This window comes from Mustelus asterias, chromosome 11 (genome assembly GCF_964213995.1).
Source record: "Mustelus asterias chromosome 11, sMusAst1.hap1.1, whole genome shotgun sequence".
Classification (NCBI taxonomy): domain Eukaryota; kingdom Metazoa; phylum Chordata; class Chondrichthyes; order Carcharhiniformes; family Triakidae; genus Mustelus; species Mustelus asterias.
In genome coordinates this window covers 62,281,804-62,302,363 of record NC_135811.1, presented here as the reverse complement: position 1 = coordinate 62,302,363, position 20,560 = coordinate 62,281,804, and the positions used below count along the sequence as shown (strand labels likewise).

The 20,560-nt window shown below is 44.2% G+C and overlaps 1 protein-coding gene across 2 annotated transcripts in view; it reads left to right on the top strand.

The window, feature by feature from the left end:
- The window catches only part of tspan15 (tetraspanin 15), a 143,417-nt gene that overhangs the window by 70,115 nt on the left and 52,742 nt on the right, over positions 1-20,560 (top strand). For both annotated transcript variants that reach the window (XR_013498994.1, XM_078223656.1), the window contains exon 5: positions 274-396. Coding sequence is in view for 1 of the 2 variants with exons in the window: in XM_078223656.1 (XP_078079782.1) it covers positions 274-396 (123 nt within the window). In the remaining variant the exon portion in view is untranslated. The remainder of the gene's footprint in view (positions 1-273; positions 397-20,560) is intronic.

Sequence of the window (20,560 nt, the reverse complement as noted above, 5' to 3'; positions counted from 1 at the left end):
TAGTTTTTTATTTATGGTTGCCGCGCAGAGATTGTAACAATTTAAATCGATGAGTTACTCTTGCAGAGTGGACAAGACAAAAAATGACCACCTCCTGTGCTCTAACTATTCAATGATTCTATGATATATGATGAACTAGAACCAGTATGTGTACTGAATAAAAAGAACATTTTGCACATACGTATGTCACAGATTTCCTCCTTAACGGTGCAGGTAAATAATCTGAGTTGTTGGTTGTGTTAAACTTGTGACTTGTTCTGTTTTTGTTTATAGTTTAAATGCTGCGGTGCAGAAGATTTCACAGATTGGTCAAGGAACATGTACCATGATTGTAAAGGACGTGCAACTGGACCACTTGCTTGTGGTGTACCTTACTCCTGCTGTATACGGAATAAGGTATGACTTGCTTTCTATAATTCATTTCTAGCTAGATCGAAAAGTACATCTTTGATTGCCATTCAATGGGAGATGAAAGGAGAACAAAAAGGTAAAAAGTAGGAATAAAGTGAGTGCAGAGAAAGGAGGCGGAGAATAGAGGGGGACAAAGTGGAGAGGAAAGGAGAAGATAAAAGGACCAGGAATGGGGTAATGTAAATAAAAAGGTGAAAGGCAGAAGAAAGGAGATAGAAGGGAGAGGAGCAGTAATGGGGTAGACGAGGGCAAAAAGGAGGAAAACTGGGAGATGGGATGGGAAGAAAAGACTAAGGGAGGAAAGAATAGAGGGTGGTGGGGGATAACGTGGATAGAGATGAGAGGATGGTCAGAGGAATAACATGATAGAGGTGAGGTCAGGAAGAGTGAGGACAACTGGGAATTCGGTGAGGGAGGGAGAGGAGAGATGAGCGTGGGAAATAGGAACAGGCCATTCAGCACTGCCAAGCCAGCTTTGCCATTCAGCGAGGCAGTGGCTAGTTGTCTGGGGCGGCATAATGGTTAGCACTGCTGTCTCACAGCGCCAGGGACCCAAGTTCAATTCCCAGCTTGGGTCACTGTCCATGTGGAGTTTGCACCTTCTCCCCATGTCTGTGTGGGTTTCTCCTGGGTGCTCCGGTTTCCCCCCACAATCTGAAAGACATGCTGGTTAGGTGCATTGACCCGAACAGGCGCCAGTGTGTAGCGACTAGGGGAATTTCACAGTAACTTCAGTGCAGTGTTAATGTAAGCCTTACTTGTGACTAATAAATAAACTTTAACTTTTACTTCAATACCACTTCCTGCGCTACCACCTGATGTATTAAGTCTTCAGAAATATATCGATTTCTGTCTTGAACTGCTCAATGGTTGGGCTTCAGAGCCCTCCAGGGTAGAGAATTCCAAAGATTCGCCAGTCTCTGAATGAAGAAATTCCTCCCTATCTGAGTTAAATGACCTGACCCTCATTCTGAGACTCTGTCCCCTGATTCTAGACTCACCAGCCAGGGGAAACACCATATTCATTGGTTTCCACATCCAAATCTACCCTGTCACACCCTGTAAAAGATTGTAAGTTTCAATGAGATCACCTCTCATTCTTCAAAATTCTTGAGAATACAGACCCAGTTTCCTCAATCCCTCCTCATTAGACAGTCTCAACATCCCAGCGATTAATCTGGTGAACCTCTGTTGTACTCTGTGTATGGCAAATGTAACCTTCCTTAGATAAGGAGACTGAAACTGTACACAATACTCAAGTTATGGTTTCACCAAGACTCTGCACAATTGCAGCAAGAAGGGGCAACATGGCAGCACAGTGGTTAGCACTGCTCTCTCACAGCTCTAGGGACCTGGGTTCAATTCCCGGCTTGGGTCACTGTCTGTATAGAGTTTGCACATTCTCCTCGTGTCTGTGTGGGTTTCCTCCAGGTACTCCGGTTTCCTCCCACACTCCAAAAATGCACGGTTTAGATTGATTGGCCATGCTAAATTGCCCCTTAGTGTCCTAGGATGCGTAGGTTAGAGGGATTAACGGGGTAAATATGTGGGATGATGGGGATAGGGCCTGTGTGGAATTGTTGCCAGTGCAGACTCGATGGGCGGAATGGGTTTCTATGATCTTCTGAACTCAAATCCACTTGCAATGAAGACCAACATACCATTTGCTTTATTGATTGTCAGCTTTTAATGATTCATGAACTAGGACACCTAGAATCCTTTGGACACTAACACTTCCCAGACTCTCAATTTATGAAATATTCTGTCTTCTGTTTTTTTACACCAAAGTGGATAGAACATAAGAACTAGGAGCAGGAGTAGGCCATCTGGCCCCTTGAGCCTGCTCCGCCATTCAATAAAATCATGGCTGATCTTTTTGTGGACTCAGCTCCACTTACCCGCCCGCTCACCATAACCCTTAATTCCTTTACTGTTCAAAAATTTATCTATCCTTGCCTTAAAAACATTCAATGAGGTAGCCTCAACTGCTTCACTGGGCAGGGAATTCCACAGATTCACAACCCTTTGTGTGAAGAAATTCCTCCTCAACTCAGTCCTAAATCTGCTCCCTCTTATTTTGAGGCTATGCCCCCTAGTTCTAGTTTCACCCACCATTGGAAACAACTTTCCTGCTTCTATCTTATCTATTCCCTTCATAATCTTTCTATAAGTTTCTATAAGATCTCCCTCATTCTTCTGAATTCCAATGAGTATAGCCCCAGTCTACTCAGTCTCTCCTCATAAGCCAACCCTCAACTCCGGAATCAACCTAGTGAATCTCCTTTGCACCCCCTCCAGTGTCAGTATATCCTTTCTCAAGTAAGGAGACCAAAACTGTACACAGTACTCCAGGTGTGGCCTCACCAGCACCTTATACAGCTGCAATATAACTTTGCCGTTTTTAAACTCCATCCCTCTAGCAACGAAGGACAAAATTCCATTTGCCTTCTTAATTACCTGCTGCACCTGCAAACCAACTCCTTGAGATTCCTGCACAAGGACATCCAGGTCCCTCTGCACAGCAGCATGCTGCAATTTTTTACCATTTAAATAATAGTCCATTTTGCTGTTATTCCTACCAAAATGGATGACCTCACATTTACCAACATTGTACTCCATCTGCCAGACCCTCGCCCACTCACTCAGATTATCTATATCCCTTTGCAGACTTTCAGCATCCTCTGCACACTTTGCTCTGCCACCCATCTTAGTGTCATCTGTGAATTTTGACACACTACACTTGGTCCCCAACTCCAAATCATCTATGTAAATCGTAAACAATTGCGGTCCCAACACCGATCCCTGAGGCACACCACTAGTCACTGATCGCCAACCAGAAAAACACCCATTTACCACCACTCTTTGCTTTCTGTTAGTTAACCAATCCTCTATCCATGCTAATACATTACCCATAATACCGGTTATCTCATGTAGCAGTCTTTGGTGCAGTACCTTATCAAATGCCTTCTGGAAATCCAGATATGCCACAGCCACAGGTTCCCCATTTCCACTGCACATGTAATGTTCTCGAAGAATCCCACCAAATTAGTCAAACATGACCTGCCCTTCATGAACCCATGCTGCGTCTTACCAATGGGACAATTTATATCCAGATGTCTCGCTATTTCTTCCTTGATGATGGATTCAAGCATTTTCCCCACTACAGAAGTTAAGCTAACCAGCCTATAGTTACCTGCCTTTTGTCTACTTCCTTTATTAAACAGTGGCGTCACGTTTGCCACTGATAACTTCACACTTATTCACATCTTCCATCTGCCATGTCCCTGCCCATTCACTTAGCCTCCACGTCCATTTGAAACCATCTTGCATCTTCACTACTTACATTCCCGCCTAACTTTGTGTCATCAGCAAAATTTAGAAATATTACAATTGGTCTCCACGTCCAAATCATTGATGTAGATTGTGGCCCTAACACAGATTCTTATGGCACCCCACTGGTCACAGTCTGCCATCCTGAGGGTAAGTCATTTATTCCTATTCTCTATTTCCTGTCTATTTACCAATTCTCAATCCATAATTGTATATCACCCCCACTTCCCATGTGCTCTAATTTTGTTTACCAACTTCCTGTGTGGGACATTATCAAAGGCCTTCTGAAAATCCAAATACACCCGACCCACTGGTTCTCCTTTACCTGTGCTTCAACTAACACCCTCAAAGAACTCCTTTTGTCAAGCATGATTTCCTTTTCATAAATCCATGTTGACTTGCCCAATTTTGTCCAGTTCTCGGATCTGTTTGATTATGAGAGTAAACTGGCAAGAACAAAAAAGGGACTATAAAAGCTTCTTTGAGTGTAAAAAAAAACAGAGTCCAGGAGAGTTTATAACTACGCAATTGTTATGATACAAAAGGAAGCCATTTGGCCCATCGTGTCTGCACCGGCTCTCCAAACGAGCATCATGATTTAGTGCCATTCCCCTGCCTTTTCCCTGTAGCCCTGCACATTGTTTCTATTCAAGTACCAACCCTAGATTCCCTACAGGATAGAAAGAGGCCATTCGGCCATTCAAGTTTGCACCGAATCTCTGAAAAAGCATCCCACCAAGGCCCTATCCTGTAACCCTGCACGTTTACCATGATTAACCTACACATCTTTTGACATTAAGAGACAGCTAAGTATGGCCAATACACTTAACCTGAACATCTTTAAACTTTTTCTTCCAGCCGAATCGATCCAGCTCCGTTCTTGCCCCATTGAAGTCAGCTCTTCCCCAGTTAATTATTTTTATTCTGGATAGTATGAGATAAATTAATGGGACTTAACATAGATAATTCCCCTGGACCTGATGATCTCATAGAATCACTACAGCACAGAAGAGGCCATTCAACCCATCGAGTCTGCACCGACACTCTGACAGAGTATAGGGCCACTCCTTAACACCGGTAGTGGGGAAAATTCTCAAATCCATTATCAAGGACTTTATAGCAGAGCATTTAGAAAGTAGTGGCAGGATGAGACAGAGTCATCATGGATTTATGAAGGGGAAATCATGCTTGACAAATCTGTTGGAATTCTTTGAAGATATAAGTAGTAGAGTTGACAAGGGGGAGCCAGTCGATGTAGTATATTTGGACTTTTAGAAAGCATTTGACAAAGTCCTGCATCAAGATTATCGCGCAAGATTAAAGCGCATGTAATTGGGGAAAGTATATTGAGATGGATAAAAAACTGGTTGGCAGAGAGGAAACAAAGAGTAGGAATTAATGGATGCTTTTCAAATTGGCAGGCAGTAACTAGTGGGGTGCCACAGGGATCGGTGCTGGGATCCCAGATATTCACAATATATATTAATGATTTGGATGAGGGAATAAAATGTAACATCTCAAAGTTTGCAAATGATACCAAGTTGGGTGGGAGGATGAACTGTGACAAGGATGTAGAGATCCTTCAGAATGATCTGGACAGATTGGGTGAATGGACAAATCAATGGCAGATGCAGTATAATTTGGATAAGTGTGAGGTTATTCACTTTGGAAGCAAAAACAAGAAGGCAGATTACTACCTGAATGGCTGTAAATTGGGACAGGGGAATGTGCAGTGGGACCTGGGTGTCCTTGTGCACCAGTCACTGAAGGTAAGCATGCAGGTGCAGCAGGCGGTAACAAAGGCAAATGGCATGTGTTGGCCTTCATTGCGAGAGATTTCGAGTACAGGAGCAGGGATGTATCGTTGCAATTATACAGGACCTCGGTGAGGCCACACCTTGAGTATTGTGTGCAGTTTTGGTCTCCTTTTCTGAGGAAGGATGTTCTTGCTCTCAAAGGTTTACCAGGCTGATTCCGGGGATGGCAGGACTGATGTATGGGGAGAGATTGACTAGGTTAGGATTGTCTTCGCTGGAGTTCAGATGAATGAAGGGGGATCTCATAGAGACTTATAAAATTCTAACAGGACTAGACAGGGGTCACAGGGTAGACCATTTAGAAGTAAAGTAAAGTTTATTTATTAGTCACAAGTAAGGCTTACATTAACACTGCAATGAAGTTACTGTGAAATTCCCCTAGTTGCCACAGTCCGGCGCCTGTTCGGGTCAATGCACCTAACCAGCACGTCTTTAATGGAGGTGAAGAGACATTTCTTCACCCAAAGAGTGGTGAGCCTGTGGAATTCATTACCACAGGAAGTAGTTGATGCCAAAACATTGAATGTATTCAAGAGACGGCTAGATATAGCACTTGGGATGAATGGGATCAAAGGATATGGGGAAAAAGCAGGATTAGGTTATTGATTTGAATGACCAGCCATGATCGTAATGAATGGCAGAGCAGGCTCGAAGGGCCAAATGACTACCTCCTGCTCCTATCTTCTATGTTTCTATGTTTCTTCCTTGCTCTATCCCCATAACCATGCACGTTTCCCATGGCTAATCCATCTAACCTACTTAAGAGGCGATTTACCATGGCCAATCCACCTAATCTGCGCGCACATCTACATTCCAAAGTGTTGAACGAGGTGGCTGCAAAGATGGTAGATGCATTGCTAGTCATCTTTCAAAATTCTATAGACTCTGGAGTGGTTTGGACAGGTTGGCAAATATAACCCTACTGTTTAAGAAAGGAAGGATAGAGAGAAAATGAGCTAGAGATCTGTTGGCCTGATATCAGTAGTAGGTAAAATGGTAGAATCTATAATAAAGGATGTAATAACAGGACACTTAGAAAATGATGGTAGGATTGGGAAGAGTCACCATGGATTTGTGAAAGGAAAATCATAGAATCACAGCACAGAAGACGCCATTTGATCCATCGAATCTGTACCGACTCTATGACAGAGTATCTTACCCAGGCCCTCTCCTCCACCCTATCCCTGTAACCCCACACATTTCCCATGACGAATCCATCAGACCTATACATCTTGGGACACTTAAGGGGCAATTTAGCATGGCCAATCCACATCTTTGAAATGAAATTTAACAAACCTGTTGGAGTTTAAGTTTATTTATTAGTGTCACAAATAGGCTTACATTAGCACTGCAATAAAGTTACTGAAAATCCCCTAGTCATCACACTCCGGCGCCTGTTCGGGTACACTGAGGGGGAATTTAGCATGGCCAATGCACTTAACCAGCACGTCTTTTGGACTGAGAGAGGAAACCCATGTAGACACTGGGAGTACGTGCATTTTTTGATACTATCAGAAGAGACAAGGCAATCTGATAGATGTGGTATATTGCCTCACACAAGAGGTTCGTAAACAAAATTAGAGCACATGGGATTGGGGTAATATGCTGGCATGGATTGAGGACTGGTTAATAGACTGAAAACAGTAGGAATAAATGGATCATTTTGAGGTTGGCAGGCTGAGATTAGTGGGGTAACACAAGGGTCAGTACTTGGGCCCCAGCTATTCACAATCTGCATCAATTATTTGGATGTGGGTATTAGATGTAATATCTCCAAGTTTGCAGATGACACAAAACTAAGTAGAAGAGAGAGTTTTGAGGAGGAAAGACACTTCAATGGGACTTGGAGGGTGTAAGAGGATGGACAAAAAATTGGCAGATGGAATACAATGTAGAGAAATGTGAGATTATTTATTTTGTAGGAAAAACAGAAATACAAAGTAGTTCAAGAAAAAGTAATGAAAATAACCGGCATGTGAGAGGGTCAATGTATGTGGGTGAGTAAGTGTGTGTGTGTTTTAATATCTCTGCCATTTCCCTGTTCTCCAAAATCAATTCTACTGTCCTCACCAGTAATGGGCCCGTTTTCATTATAGCTAATCTTTTTTCGTGTACCTAAAGCAACTTTTACAGTCTGTCTTTATGGTACTCGATAGCTTGTATACATATTCTCTTTTCCCTTTCTTTATCAGTTGCTTGATCATCCTTTGCTGGTTTCTAAATTGCTCTCAATCTTCAGGACTACACTTTTTCTGGCATCCTCATAAACTACACCTAATAGACTAGCCCATAACCCAGAGTTTGATATATTAAAACTATCCATTGCTCTTTGCATTCTCATAACATCAAAAAGGAGTATTTGCTGCTACCCACAGCCACATCTCCGTTTTGTGAATTCCAGAGCTGAAGTAAGAGTGATTGTCCTTGACATCAAGATCGTATTTGACTGAGTGTGGCATCAAGGAGCCCGAGCAAAACTGACAAGTGTTGGGCTCATGACTGACAAATGATCTTTAATTTGGAAATCTGCAGTGTTATGCATGTTGGCATGCTCTGCATTCGTGTACTCTTTATGGAAAAATGGTAAAGAAGGTGGAGAAATAGAGATCTGGGTGCTCTAGTGCATAAATCTCGAGATAAATGCTTGGAAATAATAACTAGAGTAAATAAAGTTTTGGTGAGTGTTGGTAGGACAGTTGATTAAATGAGGAGCAATGCTGTATTGAAATACCTTGGTCAGGCCTTGCTTGGAAAACTGCATCCAACCTTGGTTTCCTCACATGAGGGTGATATTGATGCTTCAAGGAAATTGAAGGGTACACAGAGGGGTTGTTCGACATTAACCTTCATCATATAAAGAATTTTAGTTAGAATTATAGAAAGGTTACAGCACAGAAGAATGAAGAACTAAGGAAGACGCATGTGAATGCTCCAGAGACATGAGATCAAATTCCACCAGAGTAGCTAGAATGACATGCCAGTCTCATTAATAGTCATTAAATTATCAGATTGTCACCAGAAACCTGTCTGGTTCATTCCTGTCCTTCGGGGATGATGTCTGCCATCATTACCCAGTCTGACTTCATGTGACTCCACACTCAATTGTCCTCTGAAATGGCCAGCAAGCCACTCATCTGTGTCAAACCGCAACAGAGAAGCCAAATAATAAAGTCGGACAGACAATCCGACATTGAGCGAGAAAATAGAAATGACAGAAATTCCTCATGGTGAACATTATGGGATTTGTGCCAAAATTAGGAGATGTGTCCCACAGATTAGTCAAGCAACACCCTGACATAGTTATACTCACCAAACCATACCTTGCATCCACTGTCCCTTGTGCCTCCATCATCATCCATCAGTATGTCCAGTCACACCAACAGGCAGATCCACCAGAGGCAGTGGGCAGCACAGTGGGAAATTGGAGGGAATTAATGGCATTGGGAGAATTCAACATTGACTGCAAACCCCATGAAGTCTCATGGCATCAGGTCAAACATGGACAAGCCATCTATTGCCTTCCCTCAACAGATGAATCCAGTACCCCTCTGTGTTGAACACCACTTAAAAGAAGCACTGAGGGTGGCAAGGGTACAGAATATACGGTGGGTGGGGAACATCAATGCCCATCACCAGGAGTGGCTCGGTAACATCACTTCAGGCCATTGATTCCTGAAAGACACAGCTGCCAGACTGGGCCTGAGACAGGTGGCGTGAGAGTGGATAAAAGGGAAAAACCTTTGACCTCACTAATTTATCTGCCACAGATGCATCGGTTCATGACAACATCACACGGTCCTTGTAGAGAGAAAGTCCTGGCTTCACTCTGAGTGCACCCTCCATCGTGTTGTGTGGTACAACCATCATGCTAAATGGAATAGATGCAGAACAGATGTAGCAGCTTGGCATCCATGAGATGCTATGGGCCGTTAGCAGCCATCAGAATTGATGGCTGCTGATCTCTTCCTAATCCACAGACTGCAATCAGTAAGAATGGGTAAGACACCTCTAGGATCATTCTCAACACCAGTGTCCCACAAGGCTGTGTCCTCAGCCCCTTACTATACCCCTTATACACCTATGACTGACTGTATGACCAAATTTCCCTCCAACTTGATTTTCAAGTTTGCTGATGAAACCAACATTGTGGGTCGGACCTCAAACAATGACAAGACAGGAGTACAGGAAAGAGATAGAAAATCTGGTGCAACGATAATAACCACCCTCATCAACTTCAGGAAACGTAATGGAGGATATGCCCCGTCTGTATCAACGGGGTGAAGTGGAAATGATTGAGAGCTTCACATTTCCAGGTGTCCAGATCACCCACGACCTGTCCTGGTCCCTCCATGCCAATACTATAGTTAAGAAAGCCCACCAACAAGGCTCAGGAAATTTGGCATGTCTGCTACGACTCTCTCCAACCTTTACAGATGCACCATAGAAAGCATTCTTTCTGGTTGTATCACAGCTTGGTCTGGCTCTTGCTCTGTCCAGGACCGCAAGAAACTACAAAGGGTCGTGAATGAAGCCCAGTCCATCACTCAAACCAGACCCCCACCTGTGACAGTGTCTACGTTTCCTGTTGCCTCGGAAAAACAGCCAGCATAATTCAGGGCCCCATACGTCCCGGACATACTCTTTTCCACTTTCTTCCATCAGGAGAAAGATACAAAAGTCTGAGGTCACATACCAGCTGACTTGAGAACAGCTTCTTCCCTGCTGCCATCAGTCTTTTGAACGGACCTACCTCGTATTAAGTTGATCTTTCTTTACACCCTAGCTATGAGTATAGCGTTAGATTCTGCACTCTCCTTTCCTGTGTACAGTATGCTTTATCTGTATAGCGCACAAGAAACAATACTTTTCACAGTATACGTGTGATAGTAATAAATCAGTCAAATTGTGTTCAATCGCGATCTGTAACTTCACAGCCCAGTATATCCTTCACTCTGCCGTTACCATCAAGCCAGGGAACTATAAGACATAGGAGCAGAATTAGGCCACTTGGCCCATTGTGTCTGCTCCACTATTCAATCGTGGCTGATATTTTTCTCATCCCCAGCCTTTTCCCCATAACCCCTGATTCCATTATTAATCAAGGACATATCTATCTCTGTCTTAAAGACACTCAATGACCTGGCCTCCACAGCCTTCTGCAGCGAAGAGTTCCATAGATTCACCACTCTCTGGCTGAAGAAATTCTTCCTCATCTCTGTTTTAAAGGAGCCTGAGGTTGTGCCCTTTGATTCTAGTTTTTCCTACTATTGGAAACATCCTCTCCACGTCCACTCTATCCAGGCCTCGCAGTATCCTGTAAGTTTCAATAAGTTACCCCCTCACCCTTCTAAATTCCAACAAGTACAGACCCAGAGTCCTCAACTGTTCCTCATACGACAAGCTCTTCATCCCAGGGATCATTCTTGTGAACCTCCTCTGGACCTTTTCCAAGGCCAGCACATCCTTCCTTAGATACGGGGTCCAAAACTGCTCAATGCTCCAAATGGGATCTGACCAGAGCCTTATACAGCCTCAGAAGTACATCCCTGCTCTTATATTCCAGCCCTCTCGACATGAATGCCAACATTGCATTTGCCTTTCTCACTGCCGACTGAGCCTGCATGTTAAGATAATCTTGAACAAGGACTCCCAAGTCCCTTTGTGTTTCTGATTTCCTAAGCATTTCTCCATTTAGAAAATTGTGTATGCCTCCATTCCTCCTCCCAAAGTGCATAACCTCACACTTTTCCACATTGTATTCCATCTGCCACTTCTTTGTCCGCTCTCCTAACCTGTCCAAGTCCTTCTGCAGCCCCCTGCTTCCTCAGTACTACCTGTCCCTCTACATATCTTTGCATCATCTGCAAACTTAGCAACAGTGCCTTCAGTTCCTTCTTCCAAATCGTTAATGTGTATTGTGAAAAGTTGTGGTCCCAGCACTGACCCCGAGGCACACCACTAGTCACCTGCTGCCATCCTGAAAAAGACCCCTTTATCCCCACTATTTGCCTTCTGCCAGTCAACCAATTCTCTATCCATGCCAGGATCTTATGCTTGACACCATGGGCTCTTAACTTATTTAACAACCTCCTATGCAGCACCTTGTCAAAGGCCTTTTGGAAATCTAAATAAATCACTTCCACTGGTTCTCCTTTATCTAACTTCCTTCTTACTTCCTCAAAGAACTATTTGTCAGACATGACCTCCCCTTGACGAAGCTGTGCTGACTCAGTCCTATTTTATCATGCACTTCCAAGTACTCTGCAATCTCACCTTTAATAATGGACCCTAAAATCTTGCCAGTGACTGAAATCAGGCTAACTGGCCTATAATTTCCCGTCTGCTGTCTCCCTTCCTTCCTAAACAGCAGTGTTACATTAGCTACTTTCCAGTCCTTGGGACCCTCCTTGCCTCCAGTAATTCCTGAAAGATCGCCATCAATGCCTCCACAATTTCTTCAGCTATCTCTTTTAGAGCCCTGGGGTGTAGTCCATCCGGTCCAGGTGATTTATCCACCTTCAGACTTTTCAGTTTCCCCAGAACCTTCTCCTTAGTGATAGCTACTACACTCGTGCCCCTTGATTCTCCTGGAGCTCTGGCATCCCACTGGTGTCTTCCACCGTGAAGACTGATGCAAAGTAACTATTCAGTTCCTTTGCCATTTCTTTGTTTCCTATTATTGCCTCTCCAACCTCATGTCTATTTTTGCCTCTCTCTCACCTTTTATATATTTGAAAAAACTTCCTATTTTCTTTTATATTACTAGCAAGGGCTTCCCACTAATCTTCGCCACTTTGTATGCTTTTTCCTTTTTCTTTTATGCTGCCCTTGGCTTCCCACATCAGCCATGGATGCCTCGTCCTCCCCCTAACATGTTTCCTCCTCCTTGGGATGAATTTCTGTTGTGCCTCCCAAAAACTCCTGCCATTGCTGTTCCACTGTCTTCCCTGCTGGGCTCCCTTTCCAATCAACTCTGGCCAGCTCCTCCCTCATGCCTTTGTAGTTACCTTTATTTAATTGTAATACCGTTGCATTTGATTCCAACTTCTCCCTCTCAAACTGCAGGGTAAATTCTATCATATTGTTGTCACTGCTCCCTAAAGGTTTCTTCACCTTCAGTTTTCTAATCAAGTCTGCCTCATTACATTTCACCATATCCAGAATTGCCTGTTCCCTCGTAGGCTCTGTCACAAGCTGCTCCGAAAAACCATTTCTTATACATTCCACAAATTCCTTTCCTTGGGATCCACTACCTACCTGATTTTCCCAGTCCACCTGCATATTGAAGTCCCCCATGATTACTATAATATTGCCTTTTTTATATGCCTTTTCTTTCTCCTGATTTATTTTCTGCCTCACATCCTGACTACTGCTAGGGGGCCTGCAAGTAACTCCCATCAGGGTCTTTTTACCTTTGCAATTCCTCAACTCTACCCACAGAGATTCTATGCCTTCTGATCCTATATCACTTCTAGCTATCGATTTAACTTCATTCCTTACTAACAATGCAACCCAACCCCCTTTGCCATCTGCCAGTCCTTTCGATAGGACACATATTCTTGGATATTTAGATCCCAGCCCTAAACCCCTTGCAGCCATGACTCTATGATGCCCACAACATTGTACCGGCCAATTTCAGTGTGCGCAACAAGCTCATTTACCTTGTTCCGTATACTGCGCGCATTTAGGTACAACCAACCCTGCTTCAATGAGGAATGTAGGAGAACTTGCCAGGTACACTCAAAAATGAGCTGCCAACCTGTTGAAGCCACAGCACAGGGCTACAAATATGTTAAACAGCAAAAGCAGCATGGAATAGACAGAGTCAAGCAATTCCTCCAATCAACAGATCAGATCAAAGCTCTGTAGTCCTGCCACATCCAGTCACGTGAATGGTGTTGATTAACTACTAACCGGGGGAGGAGGCTTCAAAATTATCCCCATCCTCACTTCAGTGCAAAAGACATTTGCAACTAACTTCAACCAGAAGTGACACATAGATGATCCATCTTGGCCGCCTCTTAAGTTTTGATTCACTCCAGACCAGATTATATCAAGAAATGGCTGGAGGTACTGATTACATTGAAGGCTATGGAACCTGACAACATCCCAGCAGTGGTACTGAAGACATACTCCAGAGCAAGCTGCACCATTAGCTATACTTTTTCAGTATAAATTATAACTCTGACAACTACCCAAACATGTTTTTTAAAAAAATACTCAACTTTGTCCTGGTCACAAAAAGCAGGACAAATAAATCTGGCCAATTATCACCCCCCAGAATACTCTTATTCATTTGACTTGGAAGGCATCATTGACAGTCTATCAAACAGAACTTATTCAGCAATAACTTGCTCACTAATGCTCAGTTTGGTTGACTCAGCACCAGATGTTGTTATAGCCTTGATCCAAATATGGGCAAAGGAATAGAATTCCAAAGGTAAGGTGAGAGTGATTGCACTTGACGTCAAGGTAGCTCTCAACTTTGTATGGCAACAAGGCCTTAGGAAAATTGGAAACTGCACAGGTTGCACACCTTGCACAAATTATTGTGGTTCTGATTATTGGAGGGTAATCATTTCAGGCCCAGGACGTTGTTATAAGAGTTCCTCAGGGTAGTGTCCTAGGTGCAACCATCTTTAACACTGAGGGAGAATTTAGCATAGCCAATTCACCTAACCTGCACATCCTTGGACTGTGGGAGGAAACCGGAACACCCGGAGGAAACCCACGCAGACACGGAGAATGTGCAAACTCCACACGGATAGTGACCCAAGCCGGGAAGCGAACCCGGGTCCCTGGCGCTGAGAGGCAGCAGTGCTATCCACTGTGCCACCATGCAGCCTTCAGATGCTGCATCAGTGAAATTCCCTACAACATATCATCCGAAGTGAGATGTTTACTAATGATTATATAGTATTCAGTACAAAGAACAATACAGCACAGGAACAGGCCCTTCGGCCCTCCAAGCCCGCGCCGCTCCCTGGTCCAAACTAGACCATTCTTTTGTATCCCTCCATTCCCACTCCGTTCATATGGCTGTCTAGATAAGTCTTAAACATTCCCAGTGTGTCCGCCTCCAACACCTTGCCCGGCAGCGCATTCCAGGCCCCCACCACCCTCTGTGTAAAATATGTCCATCTGATATCTGTGTTAAACCTCCCCCCCCACTTCACCTTGAACCTATGACCCCCTCGTGAACGTCACCACCGACCTGGGGAAAAGCTTCCCACCGTTCACCCTATCCATGCCTTTCATAATTTTATACACCTCTATTAAGTCTCCCCTCATCCTCCGTCTTTCCAGGGAGAACAACCCCAGTTTACCCAATCTCTCCTCATAACTAAGCCCCTCCATACCAGGTAACATCCTGGTAAACCTCCTCTGTACTCTCTCCAAAGCCTCCACGTCCTTCTGGTAGTGTGGCGACCAGAACTGGACGCAGTATTCCAGATGCAGCCGAACCAACGTTCTATACATCTGCAACATCAGACCCCAACTTTTATACTCAATGCCCCGTCCTATAAAGGCAAGCATGCCATATGCCTTCTTCACCACCTTCTCCACCTGTGACGTCACTTTCAAGGATCTGTGGACTTGCACACCCAGGTCCCTCTGCGTATCTACACCCTTTATGGTTCTGCCATTTATCGTATAGCTCCTCCCTACATTATTTCTACCAAAATGCATCACTTCGCATTTATCAGGATTGAACTCCATCTGCCATTTCTTTGCCCAAATTTCCAGCCTATCTATATCCTTCTGTAGCTTCTGACAATGCTCCTCACTATCTGCAAGTCCTGCCAATTTTGTGTCGTCTGCAAACTTACTGATCACCCCAGTTACACCTTCTTCCAGATCATTTATATAAATCACAAACAGCAGAGGTCCCAATACAGAGCCCTGCGGAACACCACTAGTCACAGGCCTCCAGCTGGAAAAAGACCCTTCCACTACCACCCTCTGTCTTCTGTGACCAAGCCAGTTCTCCACCCATCTAGCCACCTCCCCCTTTATCCCATGAGATCCAACCTTTTTCACCAGCTTTTTCACCACAATTTGCAATTCCTCAGATACTGAAGCAGACCATGTACATATGTAACAAGACCTGGGCCACATTCAAGTTTGGGCTGATAATTGGCAAGTGGCAGTTGCATCAGGCATTGGCCATCTACAACAAGAGAAAATCTAACCGTTACCTCTTGACATTCAATGAAATTATCATTGTTCAATCTCCCACTAATCCATATTCACGGGGTTATTATCGATTTAAAGCTGGATTGTCGTTGCCATCCTTCCACCAAAGACAGATGATGGACTCACAAAGAGACAATCCATTTCAGATAGGCTGTAATCAAATGACAGCCTTTGCTGATGGCTGAAGTGGCCATTCCTTGAGAGGCAGATTTTGTGGCAAATGAAATACCAGGTGTCATTATGGGTTGTTGTTTTCAGCATCAAAGTTTGTAGCTGTGCTGTGTTGTAGTTCACACCAATCCACAGGCAGTGTTGGCATTTTTCTCTGTGGTGACTCCCATGGGCCAGCCGTTTTATATACCGTGGTTGCAAGAGCAGGTTAGAGACTAGGAATTCTGCAGTGTTTATTAGACAGAAACTTTCAAAAGCTGATTGGGGGAGTCTGTTGGCAGGCAAAGGGAGGCTTTCAAAAGTATGTTAACCAGGGTTCAGGTAAGCACATTCCGTTTGGAGTGAAGGGCAAGGCTGGTGGAAGTAGGGAACCCTGGGATATGACTCAGGATATTGAAGAAGGAGGAGGCATATGACATGCATAGGCAGATGGGATCAAATGGATCCCTTGAAGAGTATAGAGGGTGTGGAGTAGTTAAGGGAGAAATTAGGTCAAAAAGGGGACATGAGATTACTTTGGCACGTAAGGCAAAGGAGAATCCAAAGAGCTTCTACAAATACATAAAGGGAGAGAGTAGGGCCTCTTAAGGATCAACAAGATCATCTATGTGCGGATCCACATGACATAGGTGAGATCCTAAATGAATATTTCTCATCAATATTTACTATTGCGAAAGGGATGGATGTTAGGGAAATAAATAGTGATGTCTTGAGGAGTGTACATATTGCAGAGTAGGAAGTGCTGGAAGTCATAAAGCGCATCAAGGTAGATAAATCCCCGGGATCTGATGAAGTGTATCCCAGGGCATTATGGGAGGGTAGGGAGGAAATTGCGGGTCCCCTAGCAGAGATATTTGAATCATCGACAGCCACAGGTGAGGTGCCTGAAGATTGGAGGGTGGCAAATGTTGTGCCTTTGTTTAAGAAGGGCTGCAGGGAAATGCCTAGGAACTACAGACTGGTGAGCCTAACATCTATAGTGGGTAAGTTGTTAGTAGGTATTCTGAGAAACAGGATCTACAGGTATTTAGAGAAGCAAGGACTGATTAGGGACAGTCAGCATGGCTTTGAGTGGAAAATCATGTCTCACAAATTTGATTGAGTTTTTTGAAGGGATAACCAAGAAGGTGGATGAGGGCAGTGCAGTCGACGTTGTCTACATGGACTTTGACAAGGTAACGCTAGGTAGATTGTTGCGTGAGGTTAAATCTCTCAGGATCCAGAGTGAGGTAGCCAATTGGATACAAAATTGGCTTGATGACAGAAGACCGAGGGCGGTTGTCGAGGGTTGTTTTTCAAACTGGAGGCCTGTGACCAGCTGTGTGCCTCGTTGCACAAGGTTAAATCTCTCAGGATCCACGGTGAGGTAGCTAATTGGATACAAAATTGGCTTGACAGAAGACAGAGGGTGGTTGTAGACGGTTGTTTTTTAAACTGGAAACTTATGATCTGTGGTGTGCCTCAGGGATTGGTGCTGGGTCCACTGTTATTTGTCATTTATATTAATGATTTGGATAAGAATTTAGGAGTCATGGTGAGTAAGTTTGCAGATGACACCAAGATTGGTGGCATAGTGGACACTGAAGGTTATCTAGGATTGCAATGGGATCTTGATCAATTGGGCCAATGGGCTAAAGAATGGCAGATGAGTTTAATTTGGATAAATGTGAGGTGATGCATTTTGGTAGATTGAACCAGAGCATGACCTACTCAGTTAATGGTAGGGTGTTGGGGAGAGTTACAGAACAAAGAGATTTAGGGTTACAGGTTTAGGGTTACAGCTCCTTGAAAGTGGAGTCACAAGCGGATAGGGTGGTGAAGAAGGCATTCAGCATGGTTGGTTTCATTGGTCAAAATATTGAATACAGGAGTTGGAATGTCTTGTTGAAGTTGTACTAGACATTGGTAAGGCCACACTTGGAATACTGTGTACAGTTCTGGTCACCCTATTATAGAAAGGATATTATTAAACTAGAAAGAGAGCAGAAGAGATTTACTAGAATGCTAACGGGTCTTGATGGTTCGAGTTATAAGGTGAGATTGGATAGACTGGGAGTTTTTTTTCCCTGGAGCATAGGGGTGGTCTTATAGAGGCCTATAAAATAATGAGAGGCATAGATAAGGTAGATAGTAAACATCTTTTCCCAAAGGTAGGGGAGTTTAAAACTAGAGGGCATAGGTTTATGGTGAGAGGGGAGAGATGCAAAATGGCCCAGAAGGGCAATTTTTTCACAGAGGGTGGTGAGTGTCTGGAACGAGCTGCTAGAGGCAGGTGCAATTTTGTCTTTTAAAAAGCATTTACACAGTTACATGGGTAAGATTTGAATAGAGGGATATTGGCCAAACGAGGGCAATTGGGGCTAGCTTAGTAATTAAAAGTTAGGCGGTATGGACACGTTGGGCCAAAGGGCCTGTTTCCATGCTGTAAACCTCTATGACTCTGAGTAGCTCACATCCCGACTGACAAAAACCTATCCACTATCTACAAAACCACAAGACATCAGTGTAATGGGATCCTGAAGCATAGTTTTCTGGTGAATTTGAAGTTCTATTCTCTGAAATGGACATGGAAAGCCCCATTCCATTAAATGGTCCGCCCAGCTTTACTTCTTCCAGCGTTCTGATTTAAAACCTGACAACTGAATTTATTATAATAACATTTTTATACAAAACACATCAAGAACCTTCTGTGGTAGAGTAATCACAGATTCAGCATTGTGACGATGTTTTATAGTCTTGGCATTATTAAAATGTGTATCATCTCATTTTCCATAAATACTGCCACGAGATATCCACTAGGCCTCTGTATATTTTTATTAAAAATAGCTGTATGAAAGAAAAGCTTATAAATTACTTGGTAATATAAATAGATCTTACAATGAAGACTTTAACATATTTACAGTGAAATGGAGCTTTTTATAATACATTTCTACAAATGTTAATGGCAGAGTAAGTGATGTTTTTTCCATAATTTCAATTGTTCAGGATTAGAAACTTAGAAAAATGGAGTAGAAATTAGCCATTCGGCCCTTCAAGCTTAATCCACCATTTAATATGATCGTGGCTGATCCTCTGTCTCAACACCACACTCCCGCACTCTCTCCATACTGCTTCACACCTTTAGAGTCTGGAAGTCTATTTATTTCCCTGCTAAATACATTCAGTGATGTGGCCTCCATTGCTTTCTGCGGTTGCGAATTCCACCGGTTCACCACCCTCTTAGTGAAGAAATTTCTCCTCATCTCAGTCCTAATGGCCTAGCCCGTATCCCAGGGCTGTGACCCCTTTGCTCTATGCCCCCCAACCAGAGGATACAACATTTCTGCATCTAGTCTCCCTAGGCCTGTTAGAATTTTATGCGTTTCCATTAGATCCCCTCTAAGGAGTCTGGGAAGGGTTTTTTAAGAGCGTGAAGTATAAAAGGTAGGCTGCAGTATACAGCGGGCAGCGTTGGGAGCGGGCAGTGTAGTGTGTGGGAAGCAGAGTGTGAGCTATAAGACTTTGGCTCACAGGGCTTAGGCTGAAAGGGCGAGCAGGGGTGAGTTGAATTCATTTTTGCACTTTCTACCTGGTACTGGCAAGGTATCTAGAGGGGATGGGTGTGCAGGCAGTGCAATGTTCCTCTTGCACTATGTTTGAGGTGAGGGACGACGACAGTGTCCCTACTGATTACACCTGTGGGAAGTGCACCCATCTGCAGCTCCTCCAAAACCGTGTTAGGGAACTGGAGCTGGAGTTGGATGAACTTAGGATCATCAGGGACGCAGAGATGGCCATAGACACAAGCTTTAGGAATACAGTTACTCCGAGGATTGAAAACAGATGGGTGACGGTGAGAGGGGCTGGGAGGAAGCAGTCCGTGCAGGGATCCCCGGTGGTCGTTCCCCTTAGCAACAAGTATTCCGCTTTGGATACGGTTGAGGGGGATGACATACCAGTGGGGAGCCGCAGTGAGAGGATCTCCAGCACTGTGTCCGTCTCTGTGGCTCGGGAGGGAAAGGGGGAGAGCGGGAGGGCGATAGTTATTGGGGACTCGTTAGTTAGAGGGATAGATAGGAGGTTCTGTGGCAGCAAAAGAGACTCACGGATGGTATGTTGCCTACCGGATGCCAAGGTCCGTGATGTCTCAGACCGTGTTTTCCAGATTCTGAAGGGGGAGGGGAAACAGCCACAAGTCGTGGTGCACATTGGTACCAATGACATAGGTAAGAGAAGGGACGGGGATTTAAAGCAGGAATTTCTGGAGCTGGGCTGGAAGCTGAGAGCCAAGACGAAACATGTGGTCATCTCTGGTACGTTGCCGGTACCACGTGATAGCGAGTTGAGGAACAGGGAGAGAGTGCAGTTAAATATGTGGTTGCAGGGATGGTGTAGGAGGGAGGGTTTCAGATACGTGGATAATTGGAACACGTTCTGGGGAAGGTGGGACCTGTACAAACAGGACGGGGTGCACCTGAACCAGAGGGGCACCAATATCCTCGGAGGGAAATTTGTTACGGCTCTTCAGGGGGGTTTAAACTAATTTGTCAGGGGAGTGGGAAAGGGAGTTGTAGTCCAGAAGTCAGTGAGGGTGGTGAGGTATTGGGGAAGGTATCAGGGTCAAGGGTGGGTACTGGTAGACAGGAAGGTGGGTT